This window comes from Pezoporus flaviventris, unplaced genomic scaffold, assembly GCF_033815535.1.
Source record: "Pezoporus flaviventris isolate CSIRO_AGI_PZ_B2104156 unplaced genomic scaffold, CSIRO_AGI_Pfla_v1 ptg000015l, whole genome shotgun sequence".
Classification (NCBI taxonomy): Eukaryota; Metazoa; Chordata; class Aves; order Psittaciformes; family Psittacidae; genus Pezoporus; species Pezoporus flaviventris.
Window position 1 is genome coordinate 14,988,817 of NW_026892563.1, and position 18,248 is coordinate 15,007,064.

Sequence of the window (18,248 nt, forward strand, 5' to 3'; positions counted from 1 at the left end):
AAATAAAGTCATTCTGGTTAGAAAATGCAGTTACTTTTCAGACAAACTTAGCAAAGGATTGGGTTGGTCCTTCTGACATATATGTAGCAACCAGAATCTCTTGTCCACATGTGAACTGAAGTTAAATAATGTTAAATGCTCTATTTTCTCTTCATATATATATATGAGATATATATTATATATACTTGAATATTATAACTGAAATATGTAACTGAATACATTACATATATTAACTGAAAAATCTTCTATCCTACCACCTAGAACTTGCATGGTCGTTAACAGTATTCACCTGTACAACTTTCCTATCAATTAAGGAAGCTCTGCTATCACTAGTTTGTTACTGACAAGTTCATGACTCACATCACATGTGTGACCAGCAGGTCAAGGGAGGTGGGCCTCCCCCTATACTCTACTCTCATGAGACCCCACCTGCAGTACTGCATCCAGCTCTGGTGCTCCCAACACAAGAGGGAGGTGGTCATTGGAGCAAGACTAGAGACCATGAAGGTGATCAGAGGGCTGAAGCATCTCTGGTATGGAGACAGGCTGAGAGAGTTGGGCTTGTTCAGCCTCAAGAAGAGAAGGCTCTGGGAAGATCTCATAGCAGCCTTCCAGTGCCTGAAGGGCCAAAAAAAGTTTGGAGAGGACTTTTTACAAGGATGTGTAGTGACAGGACAAGGGGGAATGGCTTCAAGCAGAAAGAGGGTAGACTTAGATTAGATATTAAGAAAATATTCTTCACTCTGAAGGTGGTGGATAGGTGGATTGGAGCAGGTTGCCCAGAGAACTTGTTCATGCACCATCTCTGAAGTGTTCAAGACCAGGTTGTCTAGGGCTTTCAGCAACCTTGTCTAGTGGAAGGTGTCCTTGCCCATGGCAGGGGGGTTGGAACCAAATGATCTTTGAAGTCCCTTCCAACCCAAACCATTCTATGATTCTGTGATCTTACATAGGTAAAAATCAACATATACTTAAGATCTCAGCAGAAACTCTGGTCATAAATTACTGGCCCACAATCACACAGCAGCTCTGTGTAGTGCAGGGGACATGTCCACTGGGTCCTAGACAACTGCCTTGACCTTACCCCTTGCTCATTCTTTCACTCATCCAAAATAACTCCAAAAATAGAAGCTTGTCAATAATAAGGTGCTGTCTTGTCCTTGAGACTTGTTTGTAAAGCTGGGTTAGGACCCAAGTTGTCTTACTGGATTGTTTTAGTATTTCCAGAGAATAAATTATTGACCATGGGTAATCCTAGGGAAAGGCTGGAGTGATAGTTTAGAAGTCAGTGTGATGTCAGCAAGACTGGAAGCCATGACATTTCAGTCCAGTTTGGAAGAGGTAACATAGCTTAACAGACAGGATAAATGACAGGCCATTTTGCTGATTTATCTAAGGGATAGATTAGCTTTCACGCACACCTGGCTATAGGCGGTGGGAACTGTCCGGTCTGGGAGAGGCCCCAGAGCACATTTTGCCCAGCCCAGGCAGACTGCCTGCTGCTGCTCCAGGCCACCCACTTCTCAAATCACCCCTCTGCTGTTTTCATGTTGCCCTGGGTTTCTCCTCCTTACCTAACCCAGGTCTACCATAAGTATTTAAGAAAGACAGTGTCTCAAATCTACCCCAAGAACTTAGGAGCAATATAGCAAACAAAACCAAGGGGATTTTATGCAATTCAAAGGGCGAAAAATTGACATGGGCTTTTGAGAGGCCATACAAAACACAGGAAGCTTGTGTTCTCCTGCATACCACATACTCACAAAAGAGCCTAAGCAAACTACAGCACGGTATGTCAATAGCTGGGAAACAAAGACTGTAACGAGGAAAGGCCATGAAGTGAACTTGATATTTTATTTCACTGAATGACAAAAGATAACTATTACCAAGCAGGCAGTAAGAAAAATGAGCAGTAACAATTTATTTCAGGTAAGCAATAAAACTATATCTGTATGAGAAGACGTGAATGGTCTAGGCAGAGGACATTTGTCTTTGGAACTAGTCTTCAAAAAATATAGTGAAATGTATTTAAAAGAAAAATAATACTCCATGAGTTTTTCCTTACGATATGAGTGCATATGCACATATACACTCTACACTACCATCTTTTTTATAACCACTGTGGAAACGACAGACAGCAGAACAGCAAAACTAGACATCAGTGGAAAGTTCTTCCCCATATAAGTGGTACAGCACCAGGTCACAGAACACAGAGAGGGCATGGAAACACCATCCTTAGAGCCTTTTGAAACTCAGATGGGAAAAGTCCCCAGCAACATAAGCTAACCTTAAAGCTATGCCTGCTTTAAGCAGCAGGCTGGACCACAGACCTCCATAGGTCCCTGTGATTTTCATATATTTTACTTTAGCAGGTATATGAAGCAAAAGTCTTACCTAATAATTCAGAGTCTTTAAAAAAGTAGGTACATGGGTATTTTATATTCTACAGATTGCAGTTTACAGAGAAAAGCAGAGATTACTGCTTGCAAAGAAAACCATTCCATTTCTTTCCTAATTTTCAGGGTTTTTTGATAAGCAAAAACAAAGACAACAGCAAGAGAGTGCTCAATATATTTAGAAAGGGACACAAATGCAGACACCTGTCTAGACATGAGAAAAAAGCAGCTTAAGAAAAAAAATCAAATCAGAACATAATTGCCAACAATGATGGTTCAGAATGGATACTTGAAATTTATGCTAAAGCAAGGCATACAAAATGAATCCATTTCTAATCTGTTTCTTCAAGTGGCAGTACCAAAGATCTGAAAGAAAAATAAGATTCAAGCTATTTTATCAGACAGTCTTAAGCTTCTCTGACCTCAAGGAAAAGCTGCTCACGGTGTATTTCCATGAATCTGTAAGAAACCTCCATTTTAAGTACAAATTAGGAAGTGAAGCAGCTCTTCAGGGTTGGCCAAAAGATGCAGATACTATCGTGTTACTGGCAGAAAAGCAGGTTAGCACAGGACTGTGTTTACTTAGCTCATTATGTCGGTCATATATCATATGTCATATGTCAGCACAAAAAGGAAGCCTCATGTGTCCCCGCTATCCCCTCTTTCCTTATCCCCACCCCCAAAATTCCACTGAACTGCAGAAAAGGGTATTGGAGAAGATCTCAAAGGACTTTTTCTCCAAAGCAAGAACCACTGCTATTCCTGATAGGTGTTTCTGCAATCCATTGATAACCACCTTTAATGAGACAATGAGTCAATCCCCTAAAAACTACCTTTTATATTTTTCTGATGTCTGACTTAAACTTTCTTTGCTGAACTTTTTGTTCATTACATCTTGTCTCAACACCTGTGAGGGTGGAGCAGAACATAGTTTACAAAACCCCAGAACCACAGGATAACTCTCAGGTGGGAACAGACTTCAGGAGACCGTCTAGTTCAACCTCCTGCTCAAAGTGGGGTCAATACAATTCAGACCAATAATTAATTCCTTTTTTCTTCAGCCCTTAAAATATTTGAAGATTGTCATGACTTTCTCCTAATTCCTCTTTCTCAAAGTGAGGAAGGAAATCTTTTATTGTGAATTTTTTTTTTATTGTGAATTTTCATCCCACAAGACCTGAAAACAGAGGACTACCCGGGAATGAAGAAATTAAAAAAAAATCAGTAGGAAGGAGAACTACAGACTACATTGGCCTTGAGCTGTTTAAGCTAAAGATTTTGGCATCAACTGGCTGCATATGCCCAGGCTACAAATTAAAAGGTTTCTAGATGCCACAAGACAGAATGTGGCATCTAGTGTGGCCTTGAAGACTGTAACTAACAAGAGAAACGTATTTTAAAGTGACTTTCATGAATTCAGTATACTGGACTGGTATCCCTGACTCAGACAGGCCTTTGCAATTCTCAGCCCTATTTTTAATAAAGTGGCTGAGGACAAAGGATGTGAGGCACAGGGGAAGAGTTAAGATATATCATTTAAACATTAAACAGCATAAAACAATTCTAGATTTCTGCTGGACATGCACAGGTTATGAACAGAAGCAGAATGCAAATCCCAGCTTTATACTGTAGACATGTTGCAGAAGGCATCGTGTCAGTTTGAGGAATTTTGCACCAATCTGCCAGCCCTTCGCCATGTTCTCAATCAGCCCACATAATCCCACTTCACACTCTGTGCAGCTCCCTTAAGGCACTTTTCCCTGAGGAGATGGATGAGGCTCATGTACTGATATGTATCTCCTTACCTTATTTATTTATTTGGAAATAACTATGTTATAAATTGATCTTTATGTTATGTACTCACTGGGATCATTAGCTATGAGCTTTGAAAGCTGTGTACATGGGAATTCTGAAGACTTCTAGACTAACTGTAAATTTGATTTAGTTTTTAAAACAATAGCTGCAACTGCTTTCTGGACCCCTTTCCACATGGAGGTGACTTTGCAAAGGACTCTTTCTTAAGCTTAAATTGATTTCAACATGTAGATTATTTGGCTTCCTGAACTAGCTTCATACATGGAATAAAAATTGTATATTTATAATTTACTGGCAAGACTGACCAGCTGCAACACTTTGTAAGGCAATTACTCTTTAATTCACTATATACATCTCCAGGGCATACCAGAAATATTTATTGCAACATTGGCTGCCGCAAAATCCACAGTAAGATGTATCAAATTATATTTTTTATTGATGTAGATTGGATATTAAAATGCACATGAACTCTAACCTACCAAGTCCTCTTTTAAGATTCCTATGAGAAAAGGAGGAAACAGTTGCACTCCATTATTCATACTACCAACTTTTGCTCTGAGAGCACTGAAGTTAATTCTGAAAACTCAGTGGCATGTAAATCCCTTCTCTCTCAAAACAACCTTTGCAGTAGTTCACACTGGATTTGTGGAGTAACTTAAAACTGGGCTCACTATGTGATCTGCATTTCAGAGTACTTTGCAAATTCATTTCAGCAATCATATCAGAGTACTCTCCAGGCTGTGTATTTCCAACCAGACTATGAGGAAAAAAACTGTCTCAGATACCTCTCTTGATTCACAATCATAATATTCATGCTGGTACAGTATCATCTATCTCTGCTTTGAACAAACTCTCTCAAGAGAAGTAACCTTTTGCAAGCATATATGAAAATATAAAAGCATCTGATGAGCATTACAATGTCTGTTACAGAGAGTTGGATATTGAATAATCAATATAATTTCAATAATTCAAACATATTAGAACTATTCCAGTCAACTATAATTCCTATTTATTTATATAATGGAAAAGAAAGATTCCTGTTCACAGCCCCTGGTATCTCAGACATCTACTTGACTTCCTAGCAGCCCAGATGAGTCTGTGCCAAACAAACAACATATCAACACTCCCCATGTAAAATTAAAGTTCAAAAAGCAAAATATTAACCTAAACCCAGAGATAGCAGATCAGCCTTGCTATAAATCCCACTAGTCTTGAGTAGCTCAGTATTCTCAAACCAGATTATGGAGCGTTTACTACTGGAAGAGCAGCTGAGCTGTCCTTACAGCCTACATTTGGTTATCCTGACATACTGTATGAAGAAGCCATAGCCTCACCTAGGCAGTAGTGCCTTTAGTCTTAGGAGTGAGAGTTCAGGCAGAGAGCCAATAGCAGGACAACTGTGAGTAAGCTATATAGCAGGAGGCAGGAGAATGAGAAAAATACAGAGCTCCTCACAGACAGCAAGCTCCATGTCTTGCAGTGAGCTCTGTCCCCTGCATAGGCTCTGGGTCTCCAGGAGATAATCCATACATTCTGTTAAGCAGTTTCTCTAGTCAGTTTTCCCTCCATGTATATTTTTCTCTTCAAAAGGAATAATCTTTTATTTCATTGTTTTTCTGTTCCTAAAAATTGCTTTTGAATATTCTTTCAATGTGAATCTCAAATTGTCTTAAGGAGTTTGTTTGACACTTCCTACTAATCGAAAAGAGCGACTTGTGAAAGAAGACTTTCTGAAGGTATTTAAATTTTCAAACAGCTTCTTACCCCACAGTACCGCTCCTCATTGAAGATCTGTGGAGGGAGGGGAATTCCATTTTGAGGCTTTTTTTCACCAGGGACATTCTCTCTCATCCATTTCCTGTTGTCTTCATCACCTGCTATGTCCATTTGCTGAAAATCAATCTTGTTGGCTTCTAAAAAGCCCACTACTTCTTGTTGTTTCTTTTTGATCTGGTCAGGAAAGAGGAAAAACAGAATTCCTTCTTTAAAAAGTTGTTTTTTTAAAAAAAAAGAAATTGCTGTTACAAGAAGATCTAATGCAAATATGTCAAGTTGGATCCACTACTCCAGTAGCCCCCAGACTTTTTGAAGCTGATATTCCACACTGCTGCTCAGCACCCAGAGCATTGCTATTTTGCTATTACTTCCTCCTCTGCCACCACACCAGCTTCTCTCCTTCCTGGAAGCAGTGATTATTTCCATTTAAGAAAAGAGGCTCAGCAGGAAGCCTCCTACTCTGTTCCCAGATCTGTGAGTGTGGTGTAGATACCTAAGGTAATCCTGCCTGAAGTCAGTACAGGCCTGAGAATGTACATATTCTCCTCAATATGTAACACTCTCCTTTTTCCTACTCATTATGTATGACATTTTGCTTTCTGTGAGCCACATACTTCTCTTTGTACCTGTTCTTTAACAGTAGGCATAATTGTGAGTGAAAGCTCAATGAAAACCCAGTACTGCTTAACTCCTGTGCTAAGCATCAAGTTTATAACCTACCCTTTTACTCTGAAGATATAATACTCACTATACTTCTCTCCTAAAGGGATGCTACTCCTAAGCAACGTTTAGAGAATTTCCCATCTTGTATACGTATACACTCATTCCCGGAGGTGAGCGGCTCCAGAGAGGAGCCTTCAGCACCGGAGCGAGGGGAAACCTCGCGTCCCGGAGCCTCAGTTCCGAGCGGCGACGGCGACCGAGGGAGCCTCGAGCCCTCTCCAGGCCTTGCCCGGGAGCCGCAGCTCCGCTGAGGCGAGCAGGGACTCACAGGGGGCGCGGGAGCGGCGCGTGGCGCGGCGGTTGGCGTCGGCAGCGCGAGCGGGCAGCGGGAGGGATGGGGAGCGCTCGCCTCAGGGCCAGGGCCCGCTCTGGGAGCTCTGCTCTGGCTGCCCCCGCGGTGGCGGCGTCGGCACCAGACAGAGCCGATGAGAGGGGGGGCTGCAGCGCGGAGCTCGGGGTGCAGAGAGCGCCTGCACCGGAGTCGTGAGCAGAGGGTGCCCCATGGGCAGGGCTGCACTCGGTGCCCTGGTGGAGGCCCTCCTGCAGCAGGGGCTGAGCTGCGGGACGCTGGCGGTAGCTGAAAGGTGTCAGGGAAGCTGAGAGAGCTGGGCTGCTTGCTCCAGGCCTGAGCTGTACAGGGGCCACAGGCGTCCACCACAGCGCATACAGAAAAGGAGGAGGGCGGTAATCAAGGGACCTGGGAGCTAGTAACAAAAAAAAGGAGGAAGAGGTGATCATCTGCTGTAATCAGTGCTGGTGCCGGCTCACCTTGAGTACTGGGTGCAGTTCTAGGCCCCACCATATAAGAACATGAAGGTCCTTGAATGCATACAGGAGGGCAACAAAGCTGGTGACAGGGCTGGAAGGCGTGTCCTGTGGAGAGCTCTCTACCTGTGGGCTGCTCTCCAAGCTCTTCCCAAGCAGGGGAAATGGACAGGGAGGTGCTGATCTCTTCTCCCTGGAATCCTTTGATAGGACATGTGGGTATGGTTCAGAGCTGTGCCCAGGGAGGTTTAGAGCAGACATTAGGAAGTCAAGGGATTTTCAGCACCAAAACGCCGTTCAAAGACACAAATCAGAAAGGTTACAGATGGAAAGAGTATTTTATTTATTTATAAATAAAGTTATTTTATCTTACTTTAGTTAATTTTAGTCTAGTTTAGTTTAGATTATATTTTCTTTTTCTAAATCCCTGAGAGCTGATGCTCACAAGCATTAACACGATGCACATGGCATAACCAGCAGCAGGCTGATGCATCCCTTGCAGCCTGACAAAGGAAAGCCAGGGCAGGAGCGGCGCCGTGGTGGTGTGAGAGGAGTGCAAGAACCTGGCCAGAAAGGGCCAGGGAAGACCTGACCAGGGGTAGTGTTCAGTGCTACAGAGGACAGCAGCAAGTCTCGGGGCCCTGCTGGGGCCACCCTGGGAGTGCTGAACGCTGCCTCCCCAAGGATGGGGGGCACGAGGGTCACCTGCGTGGAGCACGAGCAGCTGCCTTTGGGACACAATATCCCAAAGGAGCCCCATGAAGGGGCTGTGCTCGGCTGCGGAGGAGGCAAAAACCCCGGGGACCCTTGCTAGTCCACCCTGGGGGCAAAAAAAAGCCTTCCCCCCCAGCTGCAGGACACGAGGGGCCACCTTTGTGATGCATGAGCACCAGGCGATAACCCAGAGCACCAGGACCAGAGGAGACCTGACAAGTGGTCATGCTCAGTGCTCAGAGGAAGGCAAAAAACCCCCGAGGAGAGGTGCCAATCTGCCCTGGGGGAAAATTCCTTCCTGACCCCAGCACTGGCGATCGGCTACTCCCTGAGCATGTGAGCAAGGCCGGCTCCTGGTCCACGGGCTGGTTATGCCTCTAAGGGGACACTGGCTCTGCCTTTTCTGCCTCTGCCTGGAGCCATCTGAGGGGTTCCCAAGAACAGCAAAATGCCGCTGGCCTGATCAGCCCTGGGGGCAAGAATCCTTCCTGTGCCTGGCAGTGGGAGCTCCAAAGCACTGGGGGAGGGCACTGGGCCATCTGTGGATCCTATTTCTCATGGCTACTGCCACTACCTCCCCAGAAAATGAGGGCAGCGAGCTCCTCAAAGACTGAAGCAGGATTTCCATCCATCAGATGAGCTGTGAGCCTGGCCCCTCCAGGAGCTGGAACTGCAGCAGAGAACCTCCCGCAGCTTCGGGCAGTCTTCCCCCCTCTGCCCCTCCAAGTAATTCCACCAGTGCCTCAAGGACTTCCTCTTGGGTGCCTTCAGGCTGCCAGCTCTGTCCTGGTGGCAAAGCCAGGCACTCTGGCAGTGGGACACGGGAGGACACTGCCTTATACTGCCCCAGAGCATTGTGATGCTGTGTTGGTGGGTAGTGGCACTATGACACTGCGGTGACGGGGCCCCCACAGCCCTGCCCACTGCAACCCTGCTGCTGCTGCCCTTTTGCCCAGCATCCCTTGGAGAAAGGCCTTTGGGATGCTGGCCTGAGGCAGTGCCTGTGCAGGATGTCCCGCCCACGGTGGCCACACACTGGGCACGGCTGCTTGGTGTCCCTGTAAATTAATCTCTGTGTTCAGATGTGTCAATAAGGGCTTTTATACCATGTAGTCGTTTGACAGTGGCGATCCCAAAGGTGAAAGGAAAGGGGTTTTGGTTCCCTCTGCATGAACTTGGCAGAAATGTAGAGAGCATACAGGGTTTCCTCACCATTCCTTATCAGTATGCCAAATGGCATTTGCTACTGCGCTGCTTATGGTGAGGTCTTTTAGAAAGAAGAAGAATTTAAGAAATCTCTTCTGTGTTTGTTAGAGGGTGCTTAGATATTTGCTTGTGTTTATTAACATGCATGTGTCTAATTTGGGGGTTTACCTCTTGTATTACTACTTGAATGCAACGTTTCACTGACCGCTGCCTAATTCTATGTTCTTGATAGCTCAGTAAAGTGTTTTGATCCCAGTTCGGTTTAAACCATGTGGACTGAGCAGCTTTTCCCTTCAACACTCCGGAAAAACAAGTAACTGACCCAGTTGTGTAGAACAGTTTTAAAACCCTCAGCTAAGTATCATGTAAGAGTACTGTATAGAGGGCAGAGATTTAGAGATTGGCAACAAATCCCCCCAGCACATTTGTTCAAATCCCTGAAATGCAGAATGACCGCCGTCTCTCTCCCACAGGCTTATTTCTTGAGTGGTCTGTTGGGGGGGGAAGGGAAAGACAGAGTTTATTGGAGATGTTGGTGTAGGCTGCAGAAGACAGCCCCAGCTGGGATCCTGTCTGAAGTGAGGAAACTTCTGTGTTTGTCTGAGCAAACTGTTCTTTTATGCAATACACCCATGTTTTTCACATACAGTAGCAGAAAATGCTACTGCCTCTGCCCAGTTCTGGTAGTTAGTGAGCTTAATCACACCAGACACCCAGACAGAACCAATGAGAGGGGAGGCTGCAGCACGGACCTTGGAGTGTAGAAAGTGCCTTCCTTTGTGTCTTGAGGCAAGGGAGCACAATGGGAAAAGCTGCACGCAGTGTGCCCTGGTGGAGGTCCTCCTGCAGCAAGTGCCTGAGCTGTGGGACACTGTCAGTAAGCTAAAAGATTCTAAGGCCCATTTAGAATTAAAGCTGGTAAGGAACGTGAAAGATAACAGCAAGGGCTTCTATAGGTATGCAGCAAACAAAAGACAGACGAGGGGTAATGTGAGCCCCCTCCAGGAGTTAACAGGAGAACGGGCTACCCTGGATTTGGAGGAGGCTGAGGTTCTCAATGACTCCTTTGCCTCAGTGTTCACTGGCAAATGCTCTGACCACAGTGCCCAAGTCTTGGGAAGCAGATGCAGGGACTGTGAGAACGAAGACCCTAGGCCCACTGTAGGAGACCATCAGGGTCAAGATCATCTTAACCTGAATATGCACAAGTCCATGGGACCTGATGAAATCCATTCATGAGTCCTGAAGGAGCTGGCAAATGAAGTTGCTAAGCCACTGTCCATCATTTGAAAAATCATGGCAGTGAGGTGAAGTTCCTGGCGACTGGAAAAAGGGAAATATAACCCCCATTTTCAAGAAGGGGAATATAGAAGACCCAGGGAATTACACAGCAGTCAGTCTTAACCTCTGTGCCTGGCAAAATCTTGGAGCAGATTCTTTCTCCTGGAATGCATGTTAGGGCACATGAAAAACAACAAGGTGCTTGGTGAGTGCCAGCTTCACTAAGGGGAAATCCTGCCTGACCAATTTGGTGGCCTGTGATGGGGCCACAGAACTGATGGATGAGGCAAAGCAGTTGATGTCATCTACCTGGACTTGTGCAAAGCGTTCGACACTGTTCTGCATGACATCCTTGTCTCTAAGTTGGAGAGACATCAATTTGATGGATGGACCACTCGGTGGATAAAGAACTGGCTGGATGGCCGCACACAAAGAGTTGTGGTCAATGGCTCAACATCCAGCTGGAGACAAGTAACTAGTGGTGTCCCTCAGGGATCGGTGTTGGGACTGATCCTGTTCAACATCTTTGTCAGTGACATGGACAGTGGGATTGAGTGCGCCCTCAGCAAGTTTGCCAACAACACCAAGCTGTGTGGTTTGGTTGATACCCTGGAGGGAAGGAATGCCATCCAGAGGGACCTTGACACGCTTGTGAGGTGGGCTGATGCCAACCTCATGAAGTTTAACCATGCCAAGTGTAAGGTCCTACACCTGGGTTGGAGCAATCCCAGGCACAGCTACAGGTTGCGTAGGGAAGAAATTCAGAGCAGCCCTGTGGACAAGGACTTGGGGGTGTTGGTTGATGAGAAAATGAACATGAGCCGGCTTCACTGTGCACTTGCAGCCCAGAAAGCCAAGCATATCCTGGGCTGCATCAAAAGGAGCGTGACCAGCAGGTCGATGGAGGTGATCCTGCCCCTCTATTCTGCTCTTGTGAGACCTCATTTGGAGTATTGTGTGCAGTTCTGGTGTCCTCAACATGAAAAGGACATGGAACTGTTGGAACAAGTCCAGAGAAGGGCCACGAGGATGATCAGGGGACTGGAGCACCTCCCGCATGAAGATAGGCTGAGAAGGTTGGGAATGTTCAGCCTGGAGAAGAGAAGGCTGCATGGAGACCTCATAGCAGCCTTCCAGTATCTGAAGGGGGCCTATAAGGATGCTGGGGAGGGACTCTTCATTAGGGACTGTAGGGATAGGACAAGGGGTAATGGGTTCAAAGTTAAACAGGGAAAGCTTAGATTATATATAAGGAAGAAGTTTTTTACTGTTAGGTTGGTGAGGCACTGGAACAGGTTGCCCAAGGAAGCTGTTAATGCTCCATCCCTGGCAGTGTTCAAGGCCGGGCTGGACAGAGTCTTGGGTAACATGGTTTAGTGTGAGGTCTCCCTGCCTATGGCAGGGGGGTTGGAACCACATGTTCTTAAGGTCCTTTCAAACCTTAACTATTCTATGATTCTTTATCTATCTCATCTAGGAGCTGCAAGGCCGAACTTTAGCCCTACAAGTACTGCAGCATTTGAAGCAAGCACTGTTTGCACTGATCTGTCCAAATTCTCTGAAGGTGCTCTTCAGTCACAGACAACTAAATTACTGTCTAGCACAATCACACTACAGACATGACTCTCTTCTCCTCCCAGTTATGCTACTCCATGCAGCAAGATAGTGTCCTATATAAACAGTAGCTAGACTGATGTATTAAGGTTTTACATACGAGCCATCATTTGATTTGAAACTTCACCTTCACAAGTCAGACATATGAACAACTGAATTTAAAGTGACACCGAGCTAGTGTAAATCAGTCTGAGACAGACAAAATAATTCCTGGACTGTCTATTTTTATAATCTAATAAACCTGAAAGCTGAAGTAGAATGATAGCGTATTACATTGGAAGTATGAATTTTCATTATTAAGGATTAAACTCTTTTTATTTGCTTGAATAAGGAAGTATCTATACATCTATGCTTGATTATAAAAAAGTAACATAAAATGCTGTACATTTTTATGGCAGCAGCAGAGGTTTATGGTGAGCTTGAAAAAGTGCATCACTTTGAATGGAAGCACTCATCCAAAGTGTTCAAAAGCCATGCAGTTGACAGATCTCAAAGGTGCTTACTTATGTTCTTATTTTCACTTTGTAAACAGGTAATTTTCTTAATGGCTATTGAGCTGCACAGTTACTTACAGAACATGTTCAGGGGGCAGAAAGGACTGCTTGAGAGACACTTCATTGCAGGAAGTGGCAGGATAATATTTGCATAAATAGTTAATAAAATCTGCATGAGCCAGTGCTAAGAGTTTCATCACATGCTCTGAAAGCCAGTGTACTCAAATGCTGTCAGCTGCAATTTCAGCATCAGCTTGTCTCTTTGGACATAGTAGATAATGGCTCCTGGAATAGCTAGTGCCCAGGACAGATAGTGCCTCTGAGGAGATAATGGAAACTGAGCTACAGATTCTGTGCTCCCTTGCTTATGACTGTAGCTATAGCTTTTAGAATTAAACCTGGATAAACAATATTTCTTCAGCTTGAGGCTCATAATACAAAGGAGGCTCAGACTGGTATTATGGAGGCACCAGGACTGAAAGCAAAAGTTAGGTTGTGTGAAAAATGAATGCTGAGGAAAAACAAAAAGTTACATGCAATTATGCCTGCATAAGGAAAAGGCAAGATGTTTATGAGAACAACAAGAAACTATGATGAAAATGTACTATGCTTTAACATTTACAATTATTAAAGGTTAGGCAGAGCAAAAGACTTGGGACACATTCTAAGTATGAAACCATAAAGCAAGACTGTGCTGTGGCTGGCACCAAGTAGCTGGGCAACCAAAAGAATCTCTCCAGCATACAGTACTGAGAGAGAGAAGTCTTCCAGGGCGTAACAACACAGGGGACAGGCAAAGGTTGTTCCAAAAGATATGAGATTAGAGGAGCTTGTTTGTGCCCTCACTTGTGTCTGATGGTATGCAAGAATTCACACTACTTGGGCACAGATTCCCTGTGAAGTGGTAGTGAGCAAGATATTCTTTTATAATGTAATTTTCCCTTTCAGCAAAGCCTGACTTCCACCATCCCTAGCTGCTTAGTCCCTTAAAATAGTTCTGAATAAATATCACCTATGTACAGTGTAAGAGCTACAGATAATATTAGTTTCATCTGATGAGTAATTAAATATTATCATCTATATCCTTACGACCCTGAGCATTCACATTGACCAGCTGCTTGTGGCAGAAGCAAGTGGTACATAGTCAACAACTTAGAGCAAGACAAACATTAATGTTGGTAGGCAGAATTGCTGCAACTTCTGGTTCTACTACTGCGTGGACAACCTACTCCTGTTAATTATTGATCACACTCTTACCTCTGATTTGACTTGAAATCTATTTGCAATTCGCGCTCTTTCTCTATGGCTAGATTCACAGTCACAGATGACAAAGCTGTGCTGCATTGTAGAGGACATAATTTAAATAGTCTGCATTGTTCTCAGTCCTGAGACCTACAGAGTTGAAGTTCATATAATGTCACCAAAACCACTGGGAATAAAAGGATTTTAGAGGTGCCCTAACCATAAGCAGCAGTAAGCAAGACTTCAGAAGACTTCCTCTTTGTAAGACACAAATCCCCCTTTCTCCTGTGATTCATGGTACCTTAGAACTTTGCAGGATATTACCCATTTCTGGACACCTCTGTAGCTAGATTTTATTTGTTACTGTTTGCTTCAAGCCAAGAATTTAGTACTTTTTAGCACTATTGCCTTAATGAATAGTTCAATACCAGCTAAGTTTGAAGCAGAAAGATAATAAAGATGAAGTTATTTAAAATTAATTTATGAATGTGTGAGGGGAAAAATAAAGACTTCAGATCTGCTCTAGAGCCACAGTGAATTATATCATTCAAGAATCTGATCCAGAGCACCAGGACATTACTGTGTATTTCCCTGCATTCACTTTAAAAGTACTTATTAGCATGATAACCAGTTGCAATTAGTAGTGTGATTGTGTGGTACATAGAATAGAGATGGTTTTCATTCTTTACCAAATATCCTCTAGTGTAAATCAGCAGAGGCTGAGCCCATCTTAGTTTGAAATTCAAAATGAACACCACGCATTTGATCAGCCACATTGAAGTGCTGCTAGTAGCACATCAGTGCTACTAGGACAATTTAGTCTTCCAGTTTAAGTGCTTTAGGGATTAAATTCATTCTTCTTAGGAAAATCTGTACAAGGCTGATACAAAATTTGTTTTTAATAGGATTTTAGTGATATATTAAGGTTCGTGCTGGCTCCTTGCATGAATGAGTTTTATTTCATATATACCAAACTCATTAAAGGTTCATTGAAAGGATACCTTCAATTTTAATCAGCAAATCTGTAAAACTACTCCAGATGAACATTGTTTTTACTTGGCATTGAAATTATGTATCACTAATCTGAACATTCTGTCTTCTGAGGTTGCTACAGCTACACATACAGCCAATACGCCAGAAAGGAGGAAATAGAGAAACATATTGCCATGCAAAGATGCCATACCCTTCTTTCCAGTGTATGTCTGGGGTATCACTAACAGCTTTTGTGGGCTGCTAATTTACAGGGGAGACTGGCATTAATAAGCTTAAAATCTGTTACAGTTCACTGGCATTAGCTATCTTTCTTAGGAGTAGTACACCACAGTAGCAATGCTTAACAGCTCAAAATGGCTGGATAAAGCTTGCATGTTACTCAGTGTTCAGTGGAGCATACCCACCCAGCCCTTCACTGCAGTCCAAGAGGAAAAGACTTAGTTAAAGCTACTAGCTGGGAGAATTTACAAGGAATGTGTATAGCAGGGGAAAGATCTTGGTTCAGCTAGTGCTAAATATATGATATGCTTAGTTTTAATTGCATAAGTGATCTCTCAATATCATTGTTGAATCAAAGCATTTGTACAATTGCCTTGTTGACTACAGCCCCAGTCCTATGGCCAGAGTGGCAACAGTTCATGCCTGAGGCACACAAGACAACGATGGCCTCAACACACACATATAGAATGTCAGTAGCGTGATTTCAGTCATGGTCACAGCTTTCCCCAGAAAAGTGGTAAAGGAGTATCCTTACCAACTCTTCTTTGGTCAACAAAAGGAGACCAAAAAACAGAAGACCAAAGAGGAGCAAAGCACAGTGTAGGGCAGTCTATAAAGCTACTTGAGCATTAGCTGCTACATTACAAATTACCAAACCTGCAGTGTCCAAGCCCCTCTTCTTTGTTGCCCTTGCAACTGAGGTTTCTTATTAAAAGAGGAATGCTAAAATGTCAGTAATAAATTTAGAGCATCAGGCTTAGCGATAGGCTGATGAGATAAGCTGATGAGAGAACTGCAAAATTCCCCAGCAATTCCAATTTGAATTGTAGTGAATGACCCCCAGTTCATTTCCTAGAGGTGACGGCCCCATGAACAGGGTGTGGGTTTTGGAGCTGTTCTACTCTGGAAGCTTCTTAAAGACACCGAGCTGGTGTCAGACAGAGATGTAGTTACAGCTATGAGCAAGCACCAGCCTGTTTGTTTAGCCATGTCACTGGTAGTGAGTGACTGCCAAAGGAAAGCTGCAATCTGAGCTCATCTGGGAACTGGATATAAAAGGAAACAGTCCTTTCCTGGTTCCCACCTCCCACGGACTTCCAACCTCCCTACTATTCACATGCCCTTCCCTTCAGTTGATACACTATGCTGACAGCTACAGCAGTATATCTCAATACTAAAAATCATCAGTATAGCATTTCAAGACACACACACAAACAACCCACAAGGGAAAAAAAAAACCAAAATACATACACACCAGAAATCCCCAACAACCAACCAACCTAGGGAAAGGGAGGAACAATTTTTTTCTGCATATCTTCATTCAGCTTACTTTGCCTCTGGGTTCTGTCTTAGACAGAGTTCCCATTTTGGAGGAGCAGTGTCCTAAAGTCTCTTTTAAAAAGAAACACAATAATTTCTACTGCAAACAATCTACCTTAGCTTTTGTGCAAATAAAATACCCGCTTTTCCCTTCTTCAGTGAATATATATTGCATATACTTTTTCAAACAGAAGTAAATCTATTTGATAATTTATATGAAATGTTATAACTGTAGTAAAACCTTGCATGCAAGCAATCCTGCATTAGCAGGAATTCTCTACATCTTGAGTAGCTTTCAAGAATAAGGTGGCTAGTGTGGACTAGAAGAAATCCAGTGTTATTTTCTCACAGGCAAATCCAGGCTGTCCTGGGATATTCTGGGCTAATTTACCAACCTGATCCCAGCAGAAAGAAGAGTATGTTAAAAATGAGACACCTACCGCTGTAGACCCCGAAGACGTGGCTACAAAGACTTTGATCACCATGTTGACAGAGAGGGAAGTGGATCAGCAGAGCACGTCCGCTATCCACAAGTCACCACAGCCCCAAGAGGAATCCAAGCGTTTGTTCAGCAGCTCCTGAACTAACCTGAGCCCTAAATGGATGCCCCCCCCCCCAGCAATCCAGCAGCTTTGGCCTCTCCCCCAGGTCCTGGGTTTTCCCACCCTATTGGCTCTTAGGTATTTTGGGATGAGGGACCGATAGAGGATTGGTTAGTAAGAGGAGCCATAGTAAGAGGTTTGCACCTGCCCCTGGCCTTATTGCATTAGATTGACAGGGTGGCACTCCAAAAAAGGCAAAGCAAAGTAGAGCACCAATGAGACAGGGCTGGAGAAATATTTGGGAGAGGGGGAAGGGACAAGTGAGAAGGGAGAAGGGACAGGGAGCAGGCAACTTAGTGCTGGGGGCGATCACAAAACTGGTTTAATATTTAATGTTGCATGGTCACAGCTACCTCCTGCATGAAATGGCTTGTGCTCTCTCCCTCACCACAGCAAGGAGGCTTCACAGTTGTAGCTGCAAATTTTACATATTAAAAGGAGAAGGAGAAAGGGGGGAGCAAGGGGAGCATAGATGCAGAAGTAATTATAACAGAGATCATATTGAAATAAGCCTCAGTTACAAATGCTCTCAGCTTTAAAGAATTCAGATCATCATCCACACTGCAGGGCTCAGGGACTTCTCTGAAATAAATATGTGAGGACACTTCATAATACTGAGAGGGTGATTTGGCTGCCTCTGTGTATCCAGAACCTGTTGCTGCATTTTCTCTTTTTTTGCATCACCAGTGAAAATTGCCAGGGCATAAGGTGCTAAGACGAGGTCCTGGGTGAAAAATATACCATTCTACTGTGTGATCCAGGATGCTCTTTTTGCACTTGGTCGTTGCCTTCTACCCCAGAGATGGTCAAAGTTCAGTGGCTGCCTGTGTGCATTTGCTTAAGGAGATCTCTGAGCATGAGAGGTATTTTAAGAATGTTAAATGGTAACAGATTACTTTCAGGTTTTGAGGGCTAAGTTTGTCTCTGCTCTAGGTCAGCAAGCTCAGTAAAGCTGAACTTACGTCAGAGGTGAAGCTGGCCTAGGTTTTAGAAAGTGCTTACACACATTTCAGATGTTAAAACTGAATATAGCAGTGTCCAGTCTGGATAAAAACTTAAAATAGAATAGAATACTTTCTTTCCAGGGT

At 43.9% G+C, this 18,248-nt stretch overlaps 1 protein-coding gene across 1 annotated transcript in view; it reads right to left on the reverse strand.

Annotated features, from left to right (window-relative positions):
- SH3BGR (SH3 domain binding glutamate rich protein) overlaps window positions 1–17,154 on the reverse strand; it is a 32,703-nt gene extending 15,549 nt beyond the window's left edge. Inside the window, exons 1-2 of the mRNA XM_061453559.1 lie at window positions 16,999–17,154; window positions 5,976–6,161 (exon numbers count right to left, since the gene is read on the reverse strand). Of these exons, the coding sequence (XP_061309543.1) occupies window positions 5,976–6,161; window positions 16,999–17,043 (231 nt within the window). The 5' untranslated portion in view covers window positions 17,044–17,154. The remainder of the gene's footprint in view (window positions 1–5,975; window positions 6,162–16,998) is intronic.
- Window positions 17,155–18,248: the final 1,094 nt, after the last annotated feature.